Source organism: Phyllobates terribilis, unplaced genomic scaffold (genome assembly GCF_046119375.1).
Source record: "Phyllobates terribilis strain yellow unplaced genomic scaffold, ASM4611937v1 Scaffold_1__5_contigs__length_1240528914, whole genome shotgun sequence".
NCBI classification, from domain to species: domain Eukaryota; kingdom Metazoa; phylum Chordata; class Amphibia; order Anura; family Dendrobatidae; genus Phyllobates; species Phyllobates terribilis.
The window spans coordinates 325,739,670-325,766,654 of NW_027362761.1; the positions used below are offsets into that span (position 1 = coordinate 325,739,670).

General features: G+C 44.6%; 1 protein-coding gene across 1 annotated transcript in view; it reads left to right on the forward strand.

Annotated features, from left to right (window-relative positions):
- The window catches only part of GALNT9 (polypeptide N-acetylgalactosaminyltransferase 9), a 746,930-nt gene extending 722,111 nt beyond the window's left edge, over window positions 1-24,819 (forward strand). Inside the window, exons 10-11 of the mRNA XM_073676039.1 lie at window positions 14,477-14,644; window positions 22,938-24,819. Of these exons, the coding sequence (XP_073532140.1) occupies window positions 14,477-14,644; window positions 22,938-23,084 (315 nt within the window). The 3' untranslated portion in view covers window positions 23,085-24,819. The remainder of the gene's footprint in view (window positions 1-14,476; window positions 14,645-22,937) is intronic.
- The last annotated feature ends 2,166 nt before the right edge of the window (window positions 24,820-26,985 follow it).

Here is a 26,985-nt window from a genome sequence, read left to right on the forward strand (position 1 = left end):
CGCCGAACTGTTCGTCGAACTGTTCGTCGAACACCTTCGAACACCGTTAAAAACAATGGCAGGCAAACAAAAACACATAGAAACACATAGAAAACACCTTCAAAGGTGTCCAAAAGCTGACAAACTGCTCAGAAGACACAACTAACACATGGAAAAGTGACAAGTACATATAGTCATGCGAAAAGAAAAGAGGTGGAGGAGTAAAAGGAGGGGGAGACACAGATATAGGCATGTCATGCCCTTCTAAAATCCAAAAAGTGAGAAGCCGAGACGGCCAGTCCGCTCCTGCCCGTGCCACCTCCGTGTCGCCGGGTTTGTGCCAGAGCCGCGGTGAACCCTGACGGCCAGCCCCCCTCTCCCAATACTGGTGCCTGTCCGCTGGTGGGTAGAGAGAGCCCCCCTGTGGTGGAGGCAGCTCTAAGCTTTTTAATTTAAATTGTCCCTCTAATTTGAATGAATACACTTTAAATCCATTTGCAAGGATCTATTGGAGGGCAAGTCTCATGCCAGCAGCCGCGTAATTCCAGCTCCAGTAGCGTCCACTAAAGCTGCTGCAGTTAAAAAGCTTTTATAAGGATCGAGCTCGGCTGTCCACCGCAAGGCATCCTAGTGCCAGTCCCAGCCCCTATGCCTTGGGGTGCCTCCTGATGCTCTTCACTAAGTATCCCGTGGTCCCGAAGCATTTCCTTTGAAAAAATTAAGTGTCCAAACTACAGGTGGTGTAGCTTGCTTAACAGCCGGGATAATCCGCTGACTAGCAGACACTGCTACTAGGCACAAAGTATTTCCTGGGCTAGATGCAGTTAAAAATTTGTAAGTAGATACTCTCGTTGGATGCTGAGAAAGCATTCCATAGAGTCTCCTGGCACGCCATATATGATTCTCTTAAAAAGCTTGGGGTAGGGGTCTAGGGGACCCTTTTATAGCCAAAATCACGGCCCTGTATCACAATACGTCACCTAGGCTGAAGATAAATGGAACTGTAGCACCGAGGGCTCGGTTGCTACAGACGTATTGCACCTCACCCAGAGGTGTGATATCTCACTCTCAGATAAGGATGGAGTGTGGATCAGGACCCGACACCTGCATGCATTACACCACATTGCCGTGGGGCAGGGCGACCAATATGCCCCTGAGATGGGCACGACAGTCCCTGTCCCTGGCTGGAGTGGGGGGAGGGAACACTGAGGAAGGGGAACCCTGCAGTGCAGGAGCAGGGAGGAAGCAGTTCCTGGGTGCATTGAGAAGGGAGTATAAAAGGTGGGCACCATCTTAGTTCAGTGCAGAGAAGTCTGAGCAGAAGTGGCAGGGAGCAGGGGCTCTGCATGAGCTCTGCTCCGGAGGCGGGCCTAGTAACAGAGGCCCAGGCCTGCAAGAGGGAGAAGGAAGGAAGAGGAGCGGAGAAGGCTCCAGGAACGAGGAATGAAGGGATCCCAGGGGTGCGGACGGGCGAGTCGCCACCGCACGCCCGAATCCACCTGCGTGGAGGGGTCAGGCCAAAGGGGGAGACTGGTCCCCGAACTAGTGGAGGCAGGAAACGACCCTCAGCTAGAAACCGGAGGCTCTGACATTTTATGTGGCGCAGCCCCTTGCTCCACCCGCTAGGAAGGCACCACATAGGGTCAGGGAAACTGGCGCCAAGTTTACCAAGAGGAGGCCCGAGGCAGCCGGACAGAAGTGTTGGTAAGAAAGGCCAGACAAAGGACACACAAAGGGGGTCCTGTGAAGCGCTCCAAAGTTATCTGGGAGTTGTCTGAGCCCCTCACCTGGTGAGCACAGTACGACGTGGGCAGCCGTTACCTGCAGACGTGGTCTGGATAATAAGAACTGTGAGTAAAGGCCCTGAACTGCATCACTGACTCCGTGTCGTTACTGCTGCTGCCCTGCACCATCACCCCCATCCTCCGCATACACTGCCCTGAGGCTATACTCCTCCCGTGGGGAGTTATGCTACGCTCTGCTGCACCCACAACACCAGCCTTAGCGGTCTGCCCTGTAGCGGCGGTTCACTCTGACCGCAATCCACGGGTGGCGTAGTCGGACATTTAAACATCAAAACCACATAAATAGTTCCGCCACTGGTTTGACCGCCCTGAGCCACGGAACCGGATCGCCGCCACGAAGACTACAACCACCAGCATCCACCAAAAAGTGTCCGGCTCCGGGTGTCCCAAGGCCCAGGGGGTGCGTCAGAACATTTTCATCACCTTTCACAATCACCAATGGGACAAGGCAGGGATGTCCTCTGTCCCCTCTCTTATACATCCTAGTGACGGAGCACCTGCTCTCATCAATTCGCCATAACCCCAATATTAGGTGGATTGAGGTGGGAGGCACCGAGTACAAGTGCTCTCTATTTGCTGATGATGTCCTAGTATATATCACTCAATCACATATATCCATCCCTGCTGTTATGGCTGAAATAGATCACTTTGTTACATGGTAAAATTTTAAAATCAATGCAGCGAAGTCTGAGGCCCTCGATGTCTCCCTCCCTAATTCCATATAGGATTCCATCCAGTCCAACTTTCCCTTTGCCTGGCCCTCACAGGGTATCAAATACTTAGGAATTCCTATTCATAGAGACCTCTCCCATCTATGTTATCTTAATTTTGGGCCCTTTATTGAACAATTCCATACAGACCACGGTTGGCAAGTTAGAACTGTAAGATTCACTACGTGAACCACTGGTGTTTTGTGGAAAAGCACATGTACACTGTGTTCCAAATTATTATGCAAAAAGTGTTTAGGAGTGATAAGGGAAGAATTTGTTTGTTTGTCAGTTAAACTCATTGATGGTGATGTGTGTCAGGGCTCTTTATATCACTGTAAGCAATTGCAGACACCTGTGCTAATTAGTTTGGCAGGTGTGTCCAATGAAAGGCAAGACTACTTAAGAAGGCTCTCTCACATTATTAAGCAGCCTACATTTTCTGCCAAAATGGGAAAGAAAAAGGATTGTCGGCTGCTGAGAAGCAACAAATTGTGGAGTGTTTAGGTCAAGGCATGACTACAATCAACATTGTGCGATGATCAGGATGAAGTGTCTTGGCAATCAAGAAGTATGTAGCTGATTCACAGTACACACGTGTGTGTGCTGATAAGGGCAAATTGAGGACTCTTTCCTACAGGCAATTACGTCAGGTTGAAACAGCAGCGGCAAAAAAGCCTTGTCATAGCAGCAGACAAGTTTTTGAAGCTGCTTGTGCCTCCAACGTCCCCCGAACAACAAGATGCAGGGTCCTTCAGAGGTTTGCAGCTGTGCATATGCCATCCTGTCGACCTCCTCTATCCACTTCACACAAGCAGAAACGGCTTCAGTGCGCCAAACATTACATGAAGACTGATTTCAAAACTGTTTTGTTCACGGATGAGTGCCGTGCAGCGCTCGATGGTCCAGATGAATGGAGTGGAGGATGGCTGGTTGATGGACACCCCACGCAAACACGGCTACAGCGCCAACAAGGAGGAGGTGGAGTAATGTTTTGGGCTGGAATCATGGGGAGAGAGATTGTCGGCCCCTTTAGGATCCCTGAAGGCGCTAAAGATGAACTCCATAATGTATGTGGATTTTCTCAAACAGCACTTCCTGCCATGGTTCAAGAAGAAGAACCGTGTATTTCACAGCAAGATCATTTTTCTGCATGATAATGCACCATCTCATGCTGCACATAAAACATCTGCATCTCTGGCTGATATGGGCATAAAAGGGGACAAACTTATGGTGTGACCCCCATGCTCCCCTGACCTCTACCCCATTCAGAACCTTTGGAGCATCATTAAAAGGAGTGTCTATGATGGCGGGAGGCAGTTCACATCTAAGCAACAGCTCTGGGAGGGTATTCTGTCCTCATGCAAAACAATTGAAGCAGAAACCATCCAAAACCTGACAAATTCAATGGACGAGAGAGTTCAGAAGCTCCTTTCGAACAAGGGGTCCAATGTGAAAATGTAACATCACCTAGAATAAAGTTTTGAGTTGAAAACTGTTTGATTTCAGTTTCTAACAACCTGCTAATGCTTATAATTTCAAAAATGACCATTTTTTTGGTCTTTATTAAAATGAAAAGGTTGATCGAAAAGTTTGGGGGATCTAAGAGTGTGGCAACCCAGTAGTCATGATTACTTCGAATTCTGACAATATGAGGGTCATGCTGCAGGTAGTGCAGCAAGAAGGCACTTATGTGTCTTGCGCATCTCGGAGCCCCAAAATTATTTTCCGGGCTAGATGCAGCTAAAAATTATTTTTAATTTTAAATCTGGTGAAGCTTATTATAGATGGCCTAATAGGATCAGTGCTGCACACTGCTACAAAGCCCAAATTATTTTCCAGTCAAGATACAGATAAACATGATTAGTAATTTGAAAGCTTAAAACGGTTGGTAGGGTGATTTTAACCAATCATCAAGCTTTTACTCTCCCCAGGATGACACAGGGGTAGAAAAGTCGTTTCGGATCCATGATTTGTTCATCTTTATGAACGTGAGTCTGTCTACATTATCAGTGGAGAGCCGCGTGCGCTTATCTGTCAGCACACCACCAGCAGCGCTGAACACACGTTCAGACAGAACGCTGGCTGCGGGGCATGACAAGATCTCCAAGGCGTAAGTGGCTAGCTCCGGCCATTTATCCAGATTGGAAGCCCAAAAAGAGCAAGGGTCCAGTGACACAGTCGTGGCTTCAATGTTTACTTGGAGATACTCCTGTACCATCGTCTCTAGGCGTTGACTATGTGTCAGACTTCTTGTCTCCTGTGGCCTTGCAAAGGATGGGCTAAAAAAGTGGTGAAATGATTCCGCAAAATTGATGTTACCAGCAGATACTGTGGTTCTGTTACGGTTTGAGTGCTGAACACTTGACGGTCCCACGGTTGGCAAGTTGGAACTGTGAGATTCACTACGTGCACCACTGGTATTTTGTGGAAAAGCACATGTAAGATTCTGCAACAGTCTCTGCTGATACTCCTGCATGCGTGCATCCCTTTCTATGGCAGGAATAATTTCTGCAAATTTACTTTTGTACCGGGGATCTAACAGTGTGGCAACCCAGTAGTCAGGATTATTTCTAATTCTCACAATTCGAGGGTCATGTTGCAGGTAGTGCAGCAAGAAGGCACTCATGTGTGTTGCGCATCCAGGAGCACCAAGTCCCTGTTGTGTTGGTGGCGAGGTAACAATCATGCTTCCTTCCTCTGTCCTCTCCCCCCAACCTCGCACAACAGAAATGTGATCAAGGTCTCCCTCATCTGATGAGTCTTCCATCAGTTCGTCCTCCACTTCTTCCTGGGCTCCTGCACCTTCCTCACTAGTTTGGCTGCTACCATGCGCCCTGGTAAAACCATCTCCCCCACCCTCACATGCCTGCCGCCTTGGTGCTGCCGACCGTCTGGACCTTGCAGATGTTAGCCCTTCCGCATACAACTCCTCCTCCTCTACTTCCTCCACCTCCTCTTGTGCCACCACCTGACTCCGAATTCTGTTTAACATGTGCTCCAGCATGTAAATCACCGGAATAGTCATGCTGATAATGGCATCGTCAGCACTAAACATCTTCGTCGCCATTTCAAAACTGTGCAGAAGGGTGCATAGGTTCCTGATCTGAGACCACTCCTCCAGCGTGATTTGCCCCACCTCTGAATCTCGTTGGCCCAGGCTATACGTCAGAACGTATTGCACCAGGGCTTGTCGGTGCTGCCACAGTCGCTGCAACATGTGCAGAGTTGAATTCCACCGGGTAGGCACATCGCATTTTAGCCGGTGAAGTGGCAGGCCCAACGACTTCTGTAGAGATGTAAGTCGCTGAGCTGCGGGATGCGAACGGCGGAAGTGAGCACACAGCGACCGTGCCCTCTGCAGAAGGCCATCTAGTCTGGGATAGTGGGCTAAAAATTGCTGGACAACCAGGTTCAACACGTGAGCCATACAAGGCACGTGTGTGACATTGCCCCGGCGAAGGGCCGCACCCAGGTTTGCAGCATTGTCGCACACGGCCTTCCCTGGTTTCAGGTCCAGTGGAGACAACCATTCATGAAATTGGTTCTCCAGAGCTGACCACAACTCCTCAGCTGTGTGACTCACATTTCCCAGACATTTCAATGTAAAAACCGCCTGATGACGTTGAGCCCTACTGCCAGCATAGTAAGGAGGTGTGCAGGATCCCTTCTGCGCAGTTAGAAAGCTTGTGGCATGACCAGACAGGCTTTGGGTGCAGGTGGAAGACCGAGAGGAGGTTGAGGAGGCAGAAGCAGTGGAGGAACTTTGACATAAAGAGGATTGACGCACAACTCGTGGGGACGGCAAGACTTGGACAGCAGCCCCTTGTCCTGCTGTCACCATAGTTACCCAGTGCCCAGTCAGCGACATGTAACGCCCCTGTCCATGCCTACTCGTCCAAGTGTCTGTGGTGAAATGCACCCTGTCACACACAGAGTTTCTCAAAGAAGCGGTGATGTTGTGTGCGACATGCTGGTGGAGCGCAGGCACACCTTTCTTTGAGAAGTAGTGCCGACTGGGCATCTGGTACTGGGGCACTGCGACGGACATAAGGTCTCGAAAATCCTCTGTGTCCACCAGGCGGAAAGGCAGCATTTCTGTAGCCAAGAGCTTGCAGATGGTGAAATTCAACCTCTTAGCTTTCTCATGGCTAGGAGGAAATGGTCTTTTACTTGTCCACATCTGAGGGACCGAGGGCTGGCTATTGTGCTTAGACGGGGTTGATAAGGGTGTCCACGGCAAACTGCCGGTCTGTGAGGAAGATGCAGGCGGACATGTTAGGTTGCCTTGATCCAAAGGTGGTGCTATCGATGTCGGACAGCGCTCAACACCAGCTGGTGTTACCACCTCCAAAGAAAATGATGACCTGCCAATCACGCTGGCTGTTGCGGGTAAAGAGGTGGCAGGTCTGCGCCCCAAAACAGGTGTGACTGCTGTCCCCCCAGTCACAGAGGATGAAGAGGCCGCGGATGCACAAGATATGGCAGACGGTGATTGGCCCGGCCGGCTAGGCCGCATTGTAGCACACTGAGCTTCCCACTGCAACTTATGCTTCATGTCCATGTGCCGGTTCATGCATGAAGTACTCAAACTATGTATTTTTTGGCCTCTACTTAGCTTTTGCTGACAAATGTTACAGATAACACGAGTTGGGTCATCTTTATCGATCTGAAAAAATGCCCAGGCTATGCAAGGCTTAGCACCCATGCGACCTGAAGAGCCACCACGACTTGTGGTGAGAGGCAGAGTTGTGTTTGAGGATGCAGTTGTTGACGTGCTTCCAGTACTACGTCTCTGTCCAGGAAGGCGCAACCTGACCTCGTCGTCACTAGCATCTTCCTCCACCTCCTCTGCTGACCTCATCTCTTGGCTGACTGTGGGTTGACAGTAAGTGGGATCTCCGACCTCATCATCATCACCCTGTGCGTTATCACACCCGTCGTCCTCAGAGCCAACCTGTTCCTGCCCTGACAAAAAACTAAAGTTGTCGCTCCAATCAGGTATTTGAGTCTTATCATCGTCTTCCTCATTGTCTCCACCAACAGGAGTTACAGTTTGGGAATGAGGGTCTACATTATGGTCAGAACCTTCTGCGTCTGGTCCTGGATCCGACTCATAAAGATTCTGGGCATCAGTGCAGATCATTTCCTCGTCTGGATTCACAGAAGCGCTGGAGTCGACCTCTGATTCCCAGGCTATAGTATGAGTAAACAGCTCTGCAGACTCAACCATCTGTTCTACCTCATACTCAGACGGGCAGCTGGAGATTTGGGAGCTGTGAGGAAGCAAGTGCGATTTGGGTGACACCTTTGAGGACTGGAGTATTTGTGATGTTGAAGTTGATGTGGAGGAGAGCCCACTTAAAGGAGCACTTGATATCCGTTGAAGCACCTGCTGTTTTTGTGCCTCATCTGGAATTTGTAGCGATTGGCGTGGCCGTAAGAAAGGGATCTTATCACATTGTCCGCTAAAAGAAGTAGACATTTTAGTTTGGCTGGAAGATGGTCTTTCTTCTGCACCTACCCCACGGACACAACCTTTTTTCCCCTTCCCAACACGCCTATTCCCCTTTCCACCAGCAGCAGGCCTTTTTCCACTCATTTTGGTGGTTAACTAATTCACAACTCTGGAGTTGTTTGCACAAAAAAACAATGGATGGTAACCGAGCAGAGCTGAGTGGCCAAACTGTGGTATTAGGCCAAAACTATTGGCTGGGCTAGATGCAGAAAAAAAATATTTTTAATTTGCAACCTGATGGAGGTCAGTATAGATGGACTAATAGAACAAGTCCCACACGCTGCTAGAAGCCCAAATATTTTTTCAGAGATAAATGAAGAAAAAAATTATTTTTAATTTGCAACCTGATGGAGGTCAGTATAGATGGACTAATAGACCAAGTCCCACACACTGCTAGAAGCCCAAATATTTTTTCAGAGCTATATGCAGAAAAAAATTATTTTTAATTTGCAACCTGATGGAGGTCAGTATAGATGGACTAATAGACCAAGTCCCACACACTGCTAGAAGCCCAAATATTTTTTCAGAGCTAGATGCAGAAAAAAATTATTTTTAATTTGCAACCTGATGGAGGTCAGTATAGATGGACTAATAGACCAAGTCCCACACACCGCTAGAAGCCCAAATATTTTTTCAGAGCTAGATGCAGAAAAAAATTATTTTTAATTTGCAACCTGATGGAGGTCAGTATAGATGGACTAATAGACCAAGTCCCACACACTGCTAGAAGCCCAAATATTTTTTCAGAGCTAGATGCAGAAAAAAATTATTTTTAATTTGCAACCTGATGGAGGTCAGTATAGATGGACTAATAGAACAAGTCCCACACGCTGCTAGAAGCCCAAATATTTTTTCAGAGATAAATGAAGAAAAAAATTATTTTTAATTTGCAACCTGATGGAGGTCAGTATAGATGGACTAATAGACCAAGTCCCACACACTGCTAGAAGCCCAAATATTTTTTCAGAGCTAGATGCAGAAAAAAATTATTTTTAATTTGCAACCTGATGGAGGTCAGTATAGATGGACTAATAGACCAAGTCCCACACACTGCTAGAAGCCCAAATATTTTTTCAGAGCTAGATGCAGAAAAAAATTATTTTTAATTTGCAACCTGATGGAGGTCAGTATAGATGGACTAATAGACCAAGTCCCACAAACCGCTAGAAGCCCAAATATTTTTTCAGAGCTAGATGCAGAAAATTTTTTTATTCAATTTGCAACCTGATGGAGGTCAGTATAGATGGACTAATAGACCAAGTCCCACACACTGCTAGAAGCCCAAATATTTTTTCAGAGCTAGATGCAGAAATTTTTTTTATTCAATTTGCAACCTGATGGAGGTCAGTATAGATGGACTAATAGACCAAGTCCCACACACTGCTAGAAGCCCAAATATTTTTTCAGAGCTAGATGCAGAAAAAAATTATTTTTAATTTGCAACCTGATGGAGGTCAGTATAGATGGACTAATAGACCAAGTCCCACACACTGCTAGAAGCCCAAATATTTTTTCAGAGCTACATGCAGAAAAAAATTATTTTTAATTTGCAACCTGATGGAGGTCAGTATAGATGGACTAATAGAACAAGTCCCACACGCTGCTAGAAGCCCAAATATTTTTTCAGAGATAAATGAAGAAAAAAATTATTTTTAATTTGCAACCTGATGGAGGTCAGTATAGATGGACTAATAGACCAAGTCCCACACACTGCTAGAAGCCCAAATATTTTTTCAGAGCTAGATGCAGAAAAAAAATATTTTTAATTTGCAACCTGATGGAGGTCAGTATAGATGGACTAATAGACCAAGTCCCACACACTGCTAGAAGCCCAAATATTTTTTCAGAGCTAGATGCAGAAAAAAATTATTTTTAATTTGCAACCTGATGGAGGTCAGTACAGATGGACTAATAGAACAAGTCCCACACGCTGCTAGAAGCCCAAATATTTTTTCAGAGATAAATGAAGAAAAAAATTATTTTTAATTTGCAACCTGATGGAGGTCAGTATAGATGGACTAATAGACCAAGTCCCACACACTGCTAGAAGCCCAAATATTTTTTCAGAGCTAGATGCAGAAAATTTTTTTATTCAATTTGCAACCTGATGGAGGTCAGTATAGATGGACTAATAGACCAAGTCCCACACACTGCTAGAAGCCCAAATATTTTTTCAGAGCTAGATGCAGAAAATTTTTTTATTCAATTTGCAACCTGATGGAGGTCGGTATAGATGGACTAATAGACCAAGTCCCACACACTGCTAGAAGCCCAAATATTTTTTCAGAGCTAGATGCAGAAAAAAATTATTTTTAATTTGCAACCTGATGGAGGTCAGTATAGATGGACTAATAGACCAAGTCCCACACACTGCTAGAAGCCCAAATATTTTTTCAGAGCTACATGCAGAAAAAAATTATTTTTAATTTGCAACCTGATGGAGGTCAGTATAGATGGACTAATAGAACAAGTCCCACACGCTGCTAGAAGCCCAAATATTTTTTCAGAGATAAATGAAGAAAAAAATTATTTTTAATTTGCAACCTGATGGAGGTCAGTATAGATGGACTAATAGACCAAGTCCCACACACTGCTAGAAGCCCAAATATTTTTTCAGAGCTAGATGCAGAAAAAAATTATTTTTAATTTGCAACCTGATGGAGGTCAGTATAGATGGACTAATAGACCAAGTCCCACACACTGCTAGAAGCCCAAATATTTTTTCAGAGCTAGATGCAGAAAAAAATTATTTTTAATTTGCAACCTGATGGAGGTCAGTATAGATGGACTAATAGAACAAGTCCCACACGCTGCTAGAAGCCCAAATATTTTTTCAGAGATAAATGAAGAAAAAAAATATTTTTAATTTGCAACCTGATGGAGGTCAGTATAGATGGACTAATAGACCAAGTCCCACACACTGCTAGAAGCCCAAATATTTTTTCAGAGCTAGATGCAGAAAAAAATTATTTTTAATTTGCAACCTGATGGAGGTCAGTATAGATGGACTAATAGACCAAGTCCCACACACTGCTAGAAGCCCAAATATTTTTTCAGAGCTAGATGCAGAAAAAAATTATTTTTAATTTGCAACCTGATGGAGGTCAGTATAGATGGACTAATAGACCAAGTCCCACACACCGCTAGAAGCCCAAATATTTTTTCAGAGCTAGATGCAGAAAAAAATTATATTCAGTTTGCAACCTGATGGAGGTCAGTATAGATGGACTAATAGAATGATGCTATGCCCAAAAGATTTTACTTCACTAGGTGCAGTAAAAAAATTGGTATTCTATACACAGGTGGTATATCTTGCAACACAGATAGGCTACTCCACTGACTAACACACTCTGCAATAGGCCAAAAAGGATTAGCTTTGCTAGATTCAGCCAAATGCTGTGAAAAAAACTTGCACAGCACTGGCACAGACCTGCCTGGCAAAAACTGATAGGAACTGATGTAACCTAGTCCTGAAAAGGACTCCAATTACAATTAGTCTTTACTCCCACAATCTATCTATTTAAGAGCACAGACCTGCCTGATAAAAGTCGTAGGAAATGCTGTAACCTAGTCCTTAAAAGGACTGCAATCACAACTATTCCCTACTCCCAAGCTATCTGTATATTTGTGCGAAAATTGGCTTGAAATTAACAAGGTATAGCGCACACAGCAACAGCGGTGCCGTCTAACACGCAGCTGCAGCAGTGAGAAAATGGTGGCGACGGTGAAAATGGCTTGGTCTTATAGGGCAAGGACATGTGACATACACTGCCAATCACACATGCCCTTGCTTGTGTGAAAAAAAGCACTTCGCTCCGTGTGTGCGCTGCTGATAGGCTGACAGATTGCACCTCCCCACTGCAAATGCGGGAAAGAGAAAAAAAAATGGAGATCTTCATTGTTCCTGCAGAGATCCATCCCCTGCCCCTCCCCCCGCCCCGCTGTACACTCAAACTGCGTATTAACATTAATTTTCATCATTACTGAGAAAAAATCCAGTTATGATTTTGGTGCACGAACAGTTATCGAACATAACCTCGAACAGCCGAATTTTTCTCAAATTGTTCGTGTTCGCCGACCGGCTCGAACACCGCCCAAAACAGCTCGAATTTGAGATTGGCGAACAGTTCGAGTAGAACAACGCTCATCTCTACTCCTAAGTCATCACCTCTGTTGCACATCATGTATAAGAAAAACATTTTTTTAATGCTTGGGCTTACTTTGATGATATTCCACCCCGTGCACAATGTTGGTGTTTTTCATCTCTCCTCCTTGCTCAGTCATTAATTTGTTCACTTGTCTGATGTAGGGGCACCTGTGCTCCAAAAGTCTGCAAATATTTTTATGGTTAGACAATAAAGGCATCACTCTTTTAGCACATTTTTTTTCTTGAAATAACATTGCATAGATTTTCCGGTCAACTAAGTATAACGTCCGTGGTAGTGGAACCACTGTGCCATGGACTGAGACGAGCTTGGAGGAGCATAACTAGGCAAACATCTGACTCTTCGCTAGAGCCCCTGATTGTGGGGTTAGACTTGGCTCCAGATGGACGCCAGCTGCTACTCCAGGACGGACCTCGGACACTTGGCAGCTGACTCCCAAGGTGACAGGGAGCCAGAATGGCAGCTGCAAGCGGGGATGGCTGGTATACAGGCGGGCACGGCAGATGCAGGCAGGTACGGCTTGTATACAGGCAGGCACGACAGGTGCTGGAAGGTACGGCTGATATAAAGACTGGCACGTCTGATATACAGGCACGCAGGTGCTGGCATTCACGGCTTATATACAGGCAGGTGGGTGCTGGTGGGCACAGCCGGAATACAAGAACACCCAGCAAGTACATGCCGACAGGTACAGACAGGTACTGGCAGGTGACCTGAGAACTAGCAAGTGTGAAGACTATTGACATAACGTGGCTCAGATACCTCCCAAAAGGTGGTGGTGCCTTAAATAATAAGTGTCTGTCAGCCATTGGCTGGAGACACTTTTAAATGATGAGCACTATCTCTTTAAGAAACTAGTATTACACGTTCGCACGCCCTAAGCGCAGTGCCCAGGGATCTGCCCGTGGATCTGCAGGATCCAGACCCCGGGAAGTGGCAGGAGGAGGACGCGCGCGTCATGAAGGCTGGGGAGTGGTGAGTGAGTCGGCATCCCTGCCGAGGGAAGGCAGCATGGGAAGTGTGCAGGGATGCCGATGCTACAGTGACCCTCTGACTGGGTTAAAACATGTTGACTGCAGCTGTTATCCAGCTCTAAATCTGCTATATACAAGTAAATCGGCAGTTTAGTGGCCTTATTAAACATCTCAACCAGAATTCTATGCACATAGAATATCACGGTTCTCCGCGGCGCATGTCTCTCTACACAGGCTATTATGCTGCCGTGAACAATGATTTTTTTGAGCTGGCTAGAAATCATCGAACCCAAAAAACACATATTTTGCTCATTTGTAGATGTGATTGCCGACTTGTTTAAATGGCTTGATAGTCATGAACGAGCATTGCTAAAAATACTCTTTCCCAAATTATCAGCCAATCTGAAATAAGCATTAGATTTAGTGTACAGTTGTCTACTATATTGATGATATTAGCAGGAAGAGCAGCAGATGACACTTGTCAAGAATAGACTAAACTACATTTTTAGTATATGTATCAACTCCACTTAGTGTCTGCATAAAATATCATGTCTGCACTGGAAGTGCACATTGCCTAATAACCAAGGAAAATATTTTAAGTTGACTGTTAATTTTCTAAACTATAGCAATGCCACAATTACCAGCACACCTATGCAAGTGTTCAAAAATATAGTATCTGATATAATTATATATGACAGATGTATTCATCAGTGTCATATCCAAACAAAGGTGAAAAATGTAACTTTAAGAAAGAGTTATGCATAGTTTCTGAAATTAAGAAAATTCTTAAGTTTCCTTCTTAAAATAGTTAGAATCCAGAGTGGTTTCCTTTCCGATCATCAACAGTCTCAGCTCTGCATGAATACACTAAATGAAAGTGTCAGGTGTCACCACGTTACACCATCTGTGTCATGTGCTTTCTGCAGAGTTATTCCCTCGTGTCAGAGATATCACAAACTAGGGTTTTCAGGAACGGACAGTTATTATACAGTGGTTGAGCCAACACAGTCAGGAAAAGATGTTAACAGTCTATGTCAGTGGAACATATGGTGAGTAAAAGCAAAGTGATTGTTTAAAACAGCGCAGTGTGTTCACGTGGGGAAATCAATGTCTGCTGGAAGCAATGTTGTATACAGCCAATAGTGAGCAGCAAGTATATATGAAAGGGAAAGCAGCCTAGCGAATAAGTAAGATAACCAAATTCCTAGCCTGTCCATACTGATGATCTCCACATCTTTCGAAAACTGGAAACTAGTGTAAAAGTCTATGCCTTCATTATTAGCAGAAGAATATTCACTGACTGATTTCTCCTTTTGTTTTCTTACAGTTGGTACGATATAGCGCTGAGGGGCTGCTACAATTAGGTCCCCTTGGCTCCACTGCCTTCTTACCCGATACAAAGTGTCTCATTGACGATGGCAAAGGAAGAACCCCTACTCTGAAGAAATGTGATGATGTCCCTAGACCAACTCAGAAACTATGGGATTTCACACAGGTGGGACGTTGTTAAATGTGAACGCTATATCTTAAAGGATAACTCATAAGATTCAAGGGGATGAGGTGGGAGGAGCTAAAGGCAGAGCTCCTCCCTTCTCCTCCCCCTTCGATCTACACAGAAACTTGTCAGTAGCAACTGCTATCTCCTTTCTCTGTAGTGTAAAAATCTGTCTTCACTGAATACAGATTTTACCAGTGCATTGAGAATTTTAGAGATGAATGATCAGTCCTGGCGGAGAAAGATGCAGATTTGTCTGATAAAATCTATTACAAAGTTTCTTATTTTCATGTGTACTATAGATTTTAAGAAAAAATATTAAAGCAACAGTTGCACTTTAATTGTAGCCAGGTATTAAAGGAAGATTCCTAATATTGTATTGGAGTATGAACATCTGTACAGCCACAGCACTGACAAGCAAAATATACACATACGCAAACCACATTCCAGCTAAATTCCCTAAGCTCTTAGGGTCTAATACTAAGAAAGGTTTAAATTACTAGATGGCAGCACTTCATATATTTCGCTACTTCAGAACGACTTACTCAATATTGTTTAAATGCCTTCAGGGACAAAATTTATGTTTATACATTCGGTACTAAAAATCCAAAAAATAAATACTAAAAATATGTAATCTAATCAAATCTTAATATTATAGTTTCCTGATTGCCTATATCCATTGCTTAATTTTTCTTACATAACACCATAACATGATACACTTGACTTTTTAATTTTAAAATGAAATTAAAAAGATGGAAAATACACACGGCTTAGATCAGGATCACCCATGACAGAGATCAGGGAAACACATAACATAAATGATGGATGGACATGAAATAGGTCCCTCCCAATGGATGGAAGAACCTGACACTTGTAGAAACAAAGTGACTCAATTTTTTTTTCACATTTGTTCAGTTACAGCTCAGTTTGTTGTAAAGAAGCAACATTTAGGTAAAAAAAAACATTCACCTGGCATATAATACACAACAAGATCATGAAACAATTTTAGGGGGGTGGCTACCCCTTATGGTGTACCAATGAAGACTTCAGTGTTTCACAGTAACATCAAAGGCAGCCACCCTGAAACATTGTTCAAGCCTTCTGTATGTGTTGCTAACAGTTTGTTTTTTTTACCAGAAACATAAATAATAAAAGCTCCATTGTCAATTTATTGTTCTGCAATTGTAATAATCTGTATAAAAATATTACTTGAGGAAAAATTAAAAAAAAGTCTACTGTCTTCAACGTTGCATATTTTTTGGTACTTCTTCAAAAGATAAATAACAGCACATCTTGTAACCCGAGTCTGCTTTGAAGTCTTTGTCTGGGAGAGACCTTGCCAATGCAATATAACTTGTGTGCAGTTCAGGGCCGCCATCAGGGCATTACTGCCCTTACTTGCTTATGGGCCCAGTGAGCAGAGGGGGCCCGACAGCCCCCTGCTGGTTTAGTCACTGTGAACGTGCGTCCTCGGACGCAGATTCACTTTAAATCTATTGCCGTGCGGGAAGCTTCCCGCATGGCAATAGTTAACAGCCGATGGCTGACGTCAGCGCACGTCGCTGGTGTATGACGTCACTGTCAATGCGCCAGTGATCGTGCTTCCGGTGATGGGAGAGCTGGGTGCTGGAGTGCCGGAAGGTAAGAAGAAGCTTTTTTTTAACTTTTTTTTTTTTTTTTAAAGCCGCACCATGGGGGCAGGAGAGAAGCATGGGGTCAGAATGGGAGACACTGGGGGTAGCAGAATGGAGAGACCTGGGGGGCAGCAGAATGGAGAGACATATGGGGGTAGCAGAATGGAGAGACATATGGGGGCAGCAGAATAGAGAGACATATTGGAGGCAGCAGAATGTAGAAACATACGGGATCAGCAGAATAGAGAGGCATATGGGGGCAGTAGAATGGGGAGACATATGGGGCAGCAGAATGGAGAGACATATTGGGGACAGAAGATTGGAAAGACATAGTGGGGGCAGCAGAATAGAGAGACATATGGGAGCAGCAGATTAGAGAGACATATGGGGCAGCAGAATGGGGAGACATTTTGGGCAGTATAATGGGTAGATATATAGGGCAGCAGAATAGAGAGACATAGGGGGGCAGCAGAATGGGGAGACATATGGGGTAGCAGAATGGGGAGATTTATAGGGGCAGCAGAATGGAGAGACATATGGGGGCAGCAGAATGGGGAGACATATGGGGCAGCAGAATGGAGAGACATATTGGGGGCAGCAGAATGTAGAGACATATTGGGGGCAGCAGAATGGAGAGACATACAGGAGCAGCAGAATAGAGAGACATATGGGGCAGCAGAATGAGAGACATATGGGGCAGCAGAAAGGAGAGACATAAAGGGGCAGCAGAATGGGGAGACATATGGGGGCAGCAGAATATAGAGACATATGGGGGCAGCAGAATGGGGAGACATAAAGGGGCAGCAGAATATAGAGACATATGGGAGCAGCAGAATGGGGAGACATAAAGGGGCAGCAGAATGGGGAGACATATGGGGGCAGCAGAACGGAGAGACATATTGGGGGCAGCAGAATGGAGAGACATATTGGGGGCAGCAGAATGGAGAGACATATGGGAGCAGCAGAATAGAGAGACATATGGGGCAGCAGAATAGAGAGACATAGGGGGGAAGAAGATTGGGGAGACATATAGGGGCAGCAGAATGGAGAGACATAGGGGGGCAGCAGAATGGAGAAACATATAGGGGCAGCAGAATGGGGAGGCATATAGGGGCAGCAGAATGGAGAGACATATTGGGGGCAGCAGAATGGAGAGACATATGGGGGCAGCAGAATGGACAGACATATGGGGGCAACAGAATGGAGAGACATATGGGGGCAGCAGAATGGAGAGACATATGGGGGCAGCAGAATGGAGAGACATATGGGGCAGCAGAATGGAGAGACATATGGGGGCAGCAGAATGGAAAGACATAGGGGGGAAGCAGAATGGGGATACATATAGGGGCAGCAGAATATAGAGACATATGGGGGCAGCAGAATGGGGAGACATAAAGGGGCAGCAGAATGGGGAGACATATGGGGGCAGCAGAACGGAGAGACATATGGGGGGCAGCAGAATGGAGAGACATATTGGGGGCAGCAGAATGGAGAGACATATGGGAGCAGCAGAATAGAGAGACATATGGGGCAGCAGAATGGAGAGACATAGGGGGAAGCAGATTGGGGAGACATATAGGGGCAGCAGAATGGAGAGACATAGGGGGGCAGCAGAATGGAGAAACATATAGGGGCAGCAGAATGGAGAAACATATAGGGGCAGCAGAATGGGGAGGCATATAGGGGCAGCAGAATGGAGAGACATATTGGGGGCAGCAGAATGGAGAGACATACGGGAGCAGCAGAATAGAGAGACATATGGGGCAGCAGAATGGGAGACATATGGGGCAGCAGAATGGAGAGACATAGGGGGAAAGCAGAATGGAGAGACATATGTGGCAGCAGAATGGGGAGACATATAAGGGCAGCAGAATGGGGAGACATATAGGGGCAGCAGAATGGGGAGACATATGGGGGCAGCAGAATGGAGAGACATATTGGGGGCAGCAGAATGGACAGACATATGGGGGCAACAGAATGGAGAGACATGGGGGCAGCAGAATGGAGAGACATATGGGGGCAGCAGAATGGAGAGACATATGGGGCAGCAGAATGGAGAGACATATGGGGGCAGCAGAATGGAAAGACATAGGGGGCAGCAGAATGGAGAGACATAGGGGGCAGCAGAATGGAGAGACATATGGGGGCAGCAGAATGGAGAGACATATAGGGGCAGCAGAATGGGGAGGCATATAGGGGCAGCAGAATGGAGAGACATATTGGGGGCAGCAGAATAGAGAGACATACGGGAGCAGCAGAATAGAGAGACATATGGGGCAGCAGAATGGGAGACATATGGGGCAGCAGAATGGAGAGACATAGGGGGAAAGCAGAATGGAGAGACATATGTGGCAGCAGAATGGGGAGACATATAAGGGCAGCAGAATGGGGAGACATATAGGGGCAGCAGAATGGGGAGACATATGGGGGCAGCAGAATGGAGAGACATATTGGGGGCAGCAGAATGGACAGACATATGGGGGCAACAGAATGGAGAGACATGGGGGCAGCAGAATGGAGAGACATATGGGGGCAGCAGAATGGAGAGACATATGGGGCAGCAGAATGGAGAGACATATGGGGGCAGCAGAATGGAAAGACATAGGGGGCAGCAGAATGGAGAGACATATGGGGGCAGCAGAATGGAGAGACATATGGGGGCAGCAGAACAGGATGGAGAGACATAGTGGGGCAGCAGGATGGAGAAACATGGGGGGCAGCAGGATGGAGAGATGTGGGGGGCAGCAGGATGGAGAGACATGGGGAGTTACCTGAACACTGACTCTATACACTACATACTATACACAGGGCTCCTGTGTATAATGGTACTTATGGTACTATTGGTATTATGTTTTTTTATTAATGTTCAGTATTGTAGTATTCAGTCACTATGTGGTGGTAATATGTGGTCTGGTCATGATGTGACTATATGTGTCCCTTGTATGTGGTATTATTTGGTCACTATGTGATCTGGTCACAGTGTGGCGGTATTTGTCCCTGTATGTGGTATTATTCAGCCACTATGTGGTGGTAATATGTGATCTGGTCATGGTGTGGCGGTATTTGTCCCTTGAATGTGGTATTATTCGGTCACTATGTGGTGGTAATATGTGGTCTGGTCATGGTGTGATGGTATTTGTCCCTTGTATGTGGTATTATTGGTCATTTTAAAAAATGTATGAGACACATTCCCTTAAATAAAAATATGCCTAAAAAGAATATTGTATATTATAAGAAATGTTTAATAGTGTACAGTAGAGTAGGACTCTGCCAGAAGAGTCTACCTTGTCGTGGTGGCGGCTTAAAAATTAATTTGGCCAAAACAAAGGCTGCTGGCTATGTGTGTGATATATTGTTAGATAGGAACTGTTAATGTGTGATTGGTGAAGATGTGGTGCAGAAAGTAGAGCTTTTCCAAGAGTGGGAGGCGGGACTGTGGAAGGTTCGAGGGATGGAGGCGGATCTGGGGTGGAGGCTGGGCGCAGTCTCAAGGGGGCCCAAAAATGTTGCCAGTATGGGGCCCCGAAATTCCTGGTGGCAGTCCTGGTGCAGTTGCTTTGCTCAGTCTTGCCATGATGTTTGAGAAGTGAAATGAAACTGTCTTCCATAACTTCAGCATAGTTTGGAGCTTCCTAAACAGCTGTTTTAGTTTCAGTTAATAACTGTTTTTCAACATATATCTATAATATAACCAGGGATGTGTCAGTCTGTCCGAAGCCTCTGTACACTGTGCCTGCACAATGTGCCTGCGCACTCTGGCCAGAGACAGACAAACACATCAGCCAATACAAGTGAGAGGGAGGAGGACGAGGATGAAGGACTGTGGTGCCGGAGATCACGATATGCATAAGCGCTGACCGCATAACACCATCTCCGGCGCCACTAGGACACATACCTCAATCTCCTCAGATGGAGAAGCATATACCAGGATGGGGGACCCGGATGGGGGAGCATATACCACAATCGGGGGGAGCATATACCAGAATGGGGGACCAGGATGGGGGCGCATATACTAGGATGGGGGACAAGGATGGGGGAGCATATACCAGGATGAGGGACCAGGATGGGGGAGCATATATAAAATAAAGTTAATTTTCTCGCCGCTGCATTCGGCTGCGTGCAGGCGCTGGGCAGCATAATAACGCTATTAACCTGCAGATTAACTGCATATATGCAGGTTAATAGTTTTATTTCTGATGACAGGGTACATTTAATTTTGTAGCATAATACTTCAATAAAATGGCACCGGAGTCAGCGCATGCGCACGCTCTATCTGGCACCATTTTTTTAAGACACTGTGTCTGCGAATTCGCACATACAGTGTCTTCAATAACATGGCACCAGATAGCATGGCATGTGCTGACTCTGCGCCATTTTATTTAAGTAGTGTACTACAATGTCAACATAGCAGTGCGCCTGCACCAACCATCTCCATTACCACCTATGGCCGCTGCGTGTTGACGTTGTAGTACATTGCTTAAATAAAATGGTGCCGGAGTCACCGCATGCGCATACCACGCCATCCGGCACCATTTTATTGAAGACACAGTATATGTGAATTCACAGACACAGTGTCTTAAAAAAAATGGCGCCGAAAATGGACCAATAAAAATGCTTGCCACCCGGGTTTAGAATGGGTTCAATATCTAGTATCTATATATATCTAAAAGAATTGTTGTTGCTTTAAAGACAAAAGGTGGTCACACCAAATATTGATTTGATTTAAATTTCTCTTGTGTTCTTTCACTTTGCATTTTTTTAATTAATAAAAATAAACTATTATCACTTCTATTTTTAAAATTTATTGTAGTTTGCATAATATTTTCCACACCTGCCTAAAATGTTTGCACAGAGCTTACTATATACTGTATTTTATTATTTTTATTGGTCAATAAAACTATTCCCAACCAATAGTATATAAAATACATGAACATTCGTATACAAGACAAGTATTCAGATGGTCTTACAGGTGTATATTCAAAGCAGCGGTATTTCTTAAGCCACAAATCTGGCTCCAAATTAAGATTGATTGAAGTAAGATTTGTGTAGAGGTGCACACAGGGACGCACAACACTTTGCGCCTCTCCTGATTCATTATGAGACATGCACCTTTTAATGAATCAGGCGCCTCGTACTCCGCCCTGCCCACTCATCGAGACTGGGTGAAAGAATAGGGCCTTTTTGAATGCAGGGACGTGTATGTTTGGGTTGACTTATATGCATTGTTACATTGGTTTACATTTAACTATAATGTTCATTGCTACTTGACTCCCATGTTGTCAGATTATTGATTGTCCCATTTTACTTTGTGATTATACTCTGTTTTTAGGCGGGTCTGCTGTATACTCTGTATATACACCAGTAGGACCATTGGCATATTTCTCTTGGTGTATGGATTCATAGTAATGTTTTTATATACTTCTGGTTTGATATAGTTTTTCTAATACATGTAATATTTATTTGAGATACTTTCTGACATTTATTAATTTTTAGTAGTTCTATTTGTGGCACCCCAGGGGTCTGGTTTCCACAGTAATGCAATGTTATGTCTGAGAGCAGGTGGGAGGTCTCTTGGTCAGGAATCCTATGCATGCCACACCTCCTGCCCAGTCCTGGGAGGGGAAGGACTTCCCCTATATAAACCTGGGGCTGAGGCAGGGTTAGTGAGTAGAGAAGAAGTAAAGACAGAGAAGCAGATATAGGAAAAGAACATCAGGAGCTCTGTGGGAGCAGTGCTACAAGGAGTCAGGGGCTGGCAGCTGCAGAGCTCGCCCTGACTGAGAAGTTATCACCGGACCCGGAGTCCGAGGCTGTGGGGACTAACTCCTATCCAGCAGCAGAAACCGACCGGCAGGGGATTGCAGGTCCTCTGGCCCAGAAACCCGAAGGCACGGTCACACGTGTGGGACCAGCACCGCCGTCGTGGAGCGGAAGCTACTAGAAGGCCCCGAGTCACCGGCCATACGGGTGAGCACCACACGGTACACTCAGGGACGTGGGCTACTTATACCCGCCTCTAGCAAGGTAGCCAGAAGAGTATCGTTAGTTTGGGAGGCCTACAACTCCGCCTGGCCAGGGGAGATCCCATCTGCTCAAGGACTGACCAGGCCCCAATCGCTAGCCAGTACTCCAGGAGGGTCTATCGTTGTCACCAGTAAAGACCCTGAACTACACCGTACCGTCTCCGAGTGGTTCCTGCTACCCCCATCATCCACGTCGGCTGCCCTGAGGCTATACCCCTCCCGTTGGGGGTTATACTATCACGCTGCACAATCCTACCACCGGCCTCAGCGGTCTGCCCTGCAGCAGCAGCTCCTTAGCTGTACTCAACGGGTGGCGTAGTCGTCCAACATCTACCGCTAATACAGCGCCACTTAGTCTGACTCCCTGGGCACGGACCGGATCACCGCCACGAGACTACAACCCTCAAGAGATCCGGCTCCGGGTAAGCTCCCGCGTGCGCAACGCAGCGCGACACAGGCCCAGGGGTGCGTCATATTCATTTTACATTTTTCTATCTTTGTGCGTACCTATGGTTTATTATAATTTAGAAGTAGAGAAATACATGGGATACAGCATTGTGACCAATATCTTTTGCATATGTTGTGTTACCAGAATTTGTCAGAGATACTAAATTCTGCTTTCTATCCTACATACAGAATAGCCCCATTGTCAGCAGGGACACGGGTCGCTGTCTAGAAGTGGAGATGTCTAAGGATGCTAATTTTGGACTGAGACTGGTGGTTCAGAGATGCTCAGGACAGAAATGGATTATAAGAAACTGGATTAAACATGGCCGGAATTGATGGCTATAGCAGCAAGGGTGTTCTTATTAGATGTGAGAAACATACAGAGATGCCTTCTTGGTTAATCACAAGAAAAGAGGACATATTCTACCATCTGCTCATGGACCACTGTACATCACATGATAATAGCCATCCTACTATGTGGATAGGCTGTCATGGATCATGTGTGGAAATACCAAAAGGACGAGATGAACAGAGCACGTAAAAGATGGAGGATTAAAAGAATGGAAAGAGTTTATGTTTGTTCTTCAAGAGGGTATAAGTGACAAGCTTCTCTGCTGGTAAATTTTATGTTACAGACTGGTGCACAATTCCTACAATGAATGATCATGTGCCTTTTTATTGTACTTCCTATACAAAAGAACAGAGCATCCCCCACATCAGCATGTGTGATTAATTGTACTAAATAAAATGTAAATAACATGCAAATGTAAGTAAGCAATAATCACCAATGGGCAAGAAATCTATTTGCAGTCATTACCCTAACGAGTTGCTAAAGGCATTGACGTGGCCATTGTGCAGGTATCTATGGTCAAGAACTTACTCCGCACCACAGTGATGATGTAGCAAATAACAGTATTCCTTCAGATGCAATTTAATTCATAGACCAACAATAAAATTATCTTATTGTTCAAACTGGACTTTTGACAAACACTAAAACCTTGCTCAGTGTAATGCCTGGAATAACAATTAATATGTCCTACATCTTAAGGAATACATTTGACGCCACCAATGTTGTGTCATACTTTAGTCAATAATTTTATCAAAAATGTAAAATTAAAATTGAACAGATTCATTAATAATTAAAAAAAAATACCCAATATTAGATGTTTTGTTGAAAATGCCAAATGATAAGTTTGAGGAGATTATCCCATTTAAATGTACATTAAATTTGGAATGGAGCCTCCAAGAAAAGGTAATATATGACTGTTTTTATAGTAAGCTAGATTTTCATCTGGGGGAGTGCCTTGTATTTATTAAAACACTCAAATTTCATCTAATGAGAGTTGGCTTAACCTTCAGCATCTGGGCTCAAATGTTCGTTGTCTAGCGAAAAGTTGTATACCCCAGATGAGACTATGGAACACTACGTGCTCTTGGTCCTTTGTCTAAACAGTAATCTAAAGTATCAAACTGTGAAAGTCCTGAGCTAAGCACTTTGGAATGCCCTTGTCTGGGATTTTCTTGCTACATATATTTGAATGGTTAAAATCAACAACTTACTATAAATGACTCTATAGTGTATGATAAATATATAATATGTTTTAGTACTAAGCAGATAGTGGATGTTCATCAGTTAAAAGGATAATTTGTCCTTCACTTTTAAAAAACAGCAGCTCTCTGGTTCATAGGCTAAGAAAGATATTGCAGCTCAACACCATTTTCTTGAATGAGCATGAACTGCAATACCAGACATAGCCTATGGATAGGCATGGTGCTCTTTCTAAAAAAAGACCCTTTTTAATCTCCTTGGTGCCACAACAAATATTTACTGCATTTTAGACAATATACCATCAGTTTCTACAGCCCTTTACTTGACTCGAATCAGTTGTCCAATGGAGATTATTGTGTATTAACAAACACGATTTTGCATCTTTCACTTTTTTGGGATCAATCTTGTGATTCACACCACCTGGACTGATATACGTACACAAGAGTTTCTTTAAAAAAAACTATTATGTCAGTCATCATTTCAAGTCCTGAAATTCTTCACACAATTAAAAATGTCTACTGGAAATGGTGTCATTTGGAATTTTATGTGTATAATGTATATACAACAACAACATGATATCAACTTCATAAGAGATGTTTTATACCATGGGATTAAAAAAGAAAAAGCCAACCATTCTTCTTTTTTAATGCTAATATGAAAGATAGAACATGCTGGCTTAATGCTGATTAGAAAGATAGATTTCATTACAGATGATCTGCCAGCAGGATATTCGACCCCTAACTATAGGTATGAGTGTAAAGCCCCTTTAGTGCTCATTACATTCATACATTCCTAGTAGAATTTCATTGGGGCAGTTTTGATCAATTATTTTTGAAGTTTTATTCTCAAGTGTATCATTCAGTGCACTTCACTCCTCAGATCTACTGTATTTCCCAGCCAACAGAAGGCCTCCTGTTGTGAATTGACAAGTCACTCTTGCCTCAGTGACCCATCTTCCCTGTGCAGGCATAGTCATTGCTCGGGTTTGTTTTATCAGAGGGCGTGGAACCTGTGCAGTGAGCTCCTGATGAAATTTTAGATCAATGTACCAGCTCCCACAAAGACATTAGGAGGTAACTGAGTGGGTGCCATCATTGCAACAAACCCAGTCTATGATGGCACCTGTGCAGTGAGCTTATAATGAGGTTGCGTACGCTGGTACATTGATCACAGAATGTAATCAGGAGCTCATTGCGTAATTACTGCCCCTTCGGATGAAATAAACCTGAGCAATGACGATGGCTGCGCAGAGGAGACAGGTCACTGAGGAAAGAGCGACCTGTCAATCAATGACTGGAGGCCTGTGCTGGTGAAGTAGCGCACAGCTGAGGAGTTAAGGGTCCACTCCGATGCACTTGAGATGAAACTTTGAAAAATAGATTACTCAAAAACGCTCCCAAAAAATTCTAATAGCAAAGTATGAATGAAAGAATTAAAGGGGTTTTATAACACCTTTAGTTGAGGTTCTAATATACTGCTGACAGGTCCTGACAGGTCCTGAAGAGTTTATATAAGAATCAATAAATTTGGCCATTTTGTTCTAAAAACAGTGTCACGGTTGTTCACAATCTAAATTAAATAATATATCTCACCTCCATATATTTTAGTGCAGCTAAGCTGTAATACCAATCAAAACCCATGGACAGATGTGATGCTGGTTCTAGACAAAGCAGACATATTTTTAAATGCTTTATAACGCCTTTAAGGTGATCTGAACATGAATAGTATTACATTCCTCATTCTAGACTACTTTCAGCAATGACTCTTTGGCTCCAGGTTTGGGCTGATCTTTTGGTCACAGACCAGTACCACCGGACCCAGAGCAAAAGGTGGACCTCTACTGCAAAACCACCTTATATCTTTATGGGTCTCAGAGCTCTGATTTTTTTTGGAATCCCTTATTTCATGGCGTTAAATTATCAAATTCTGTCTACTTACTGCTGTCTCTAAGAGGACCTCACTGCATACAGATTCATACTACCTCTGCATGTGGTAATGAGAGTTATCTCCTCCTAGTAGCTGTTCTAAAATAGGAAGCAAAATATTTGGAACTGTATCTCCTACAAGGTATATGGTGCAGTTTTTGAGACCTTAAAGGGAACTTGTCATTGTAAAAAACACTAATAACCTGCAAATAATGGGTTAATAGCGTTCTGAAGCTGCACAGTGCCTGCACTGAGAGCCCCTCAGCAGGGGGAGGAAATAAACTTTATTCTTCTCGGCAGCCTCGGACTTTCAGTCAGGGCTGGCACGGCCTCAGTCACCGCTCATTGCATAGTGAGTGGCGGTTATAACTTTGCCCCCAGGACGGGACTGACTGACAATCGGCTCTAATACTGGAACATTAGCTCCCTAAGCAGGTCGATCTGTAGGAGTTTACGACTGAAATGGTGAGGCCCACATCTACTATACATTTATATGACTTTTTTACAGGATGCATCTTCATGAATGAGGCCACCATCATTAGGGTATTATGTTGCAATAAAGGAGAATACTGCCACAATGTTTAGAAAGATAGTATTTGTGAAATGACATCCATATTATTACGGTGGTGGGCGAATGTAACGCTGGTGAATGTAGAACCACTGTGCCACAAGCCGGGCTTACACTGGAGGGGCATGACTAAGCAACTACCTGATGTTCACTAGTGCCTCTGGTGGTGAGGATAGGCTTGATGTCAGGTACAAC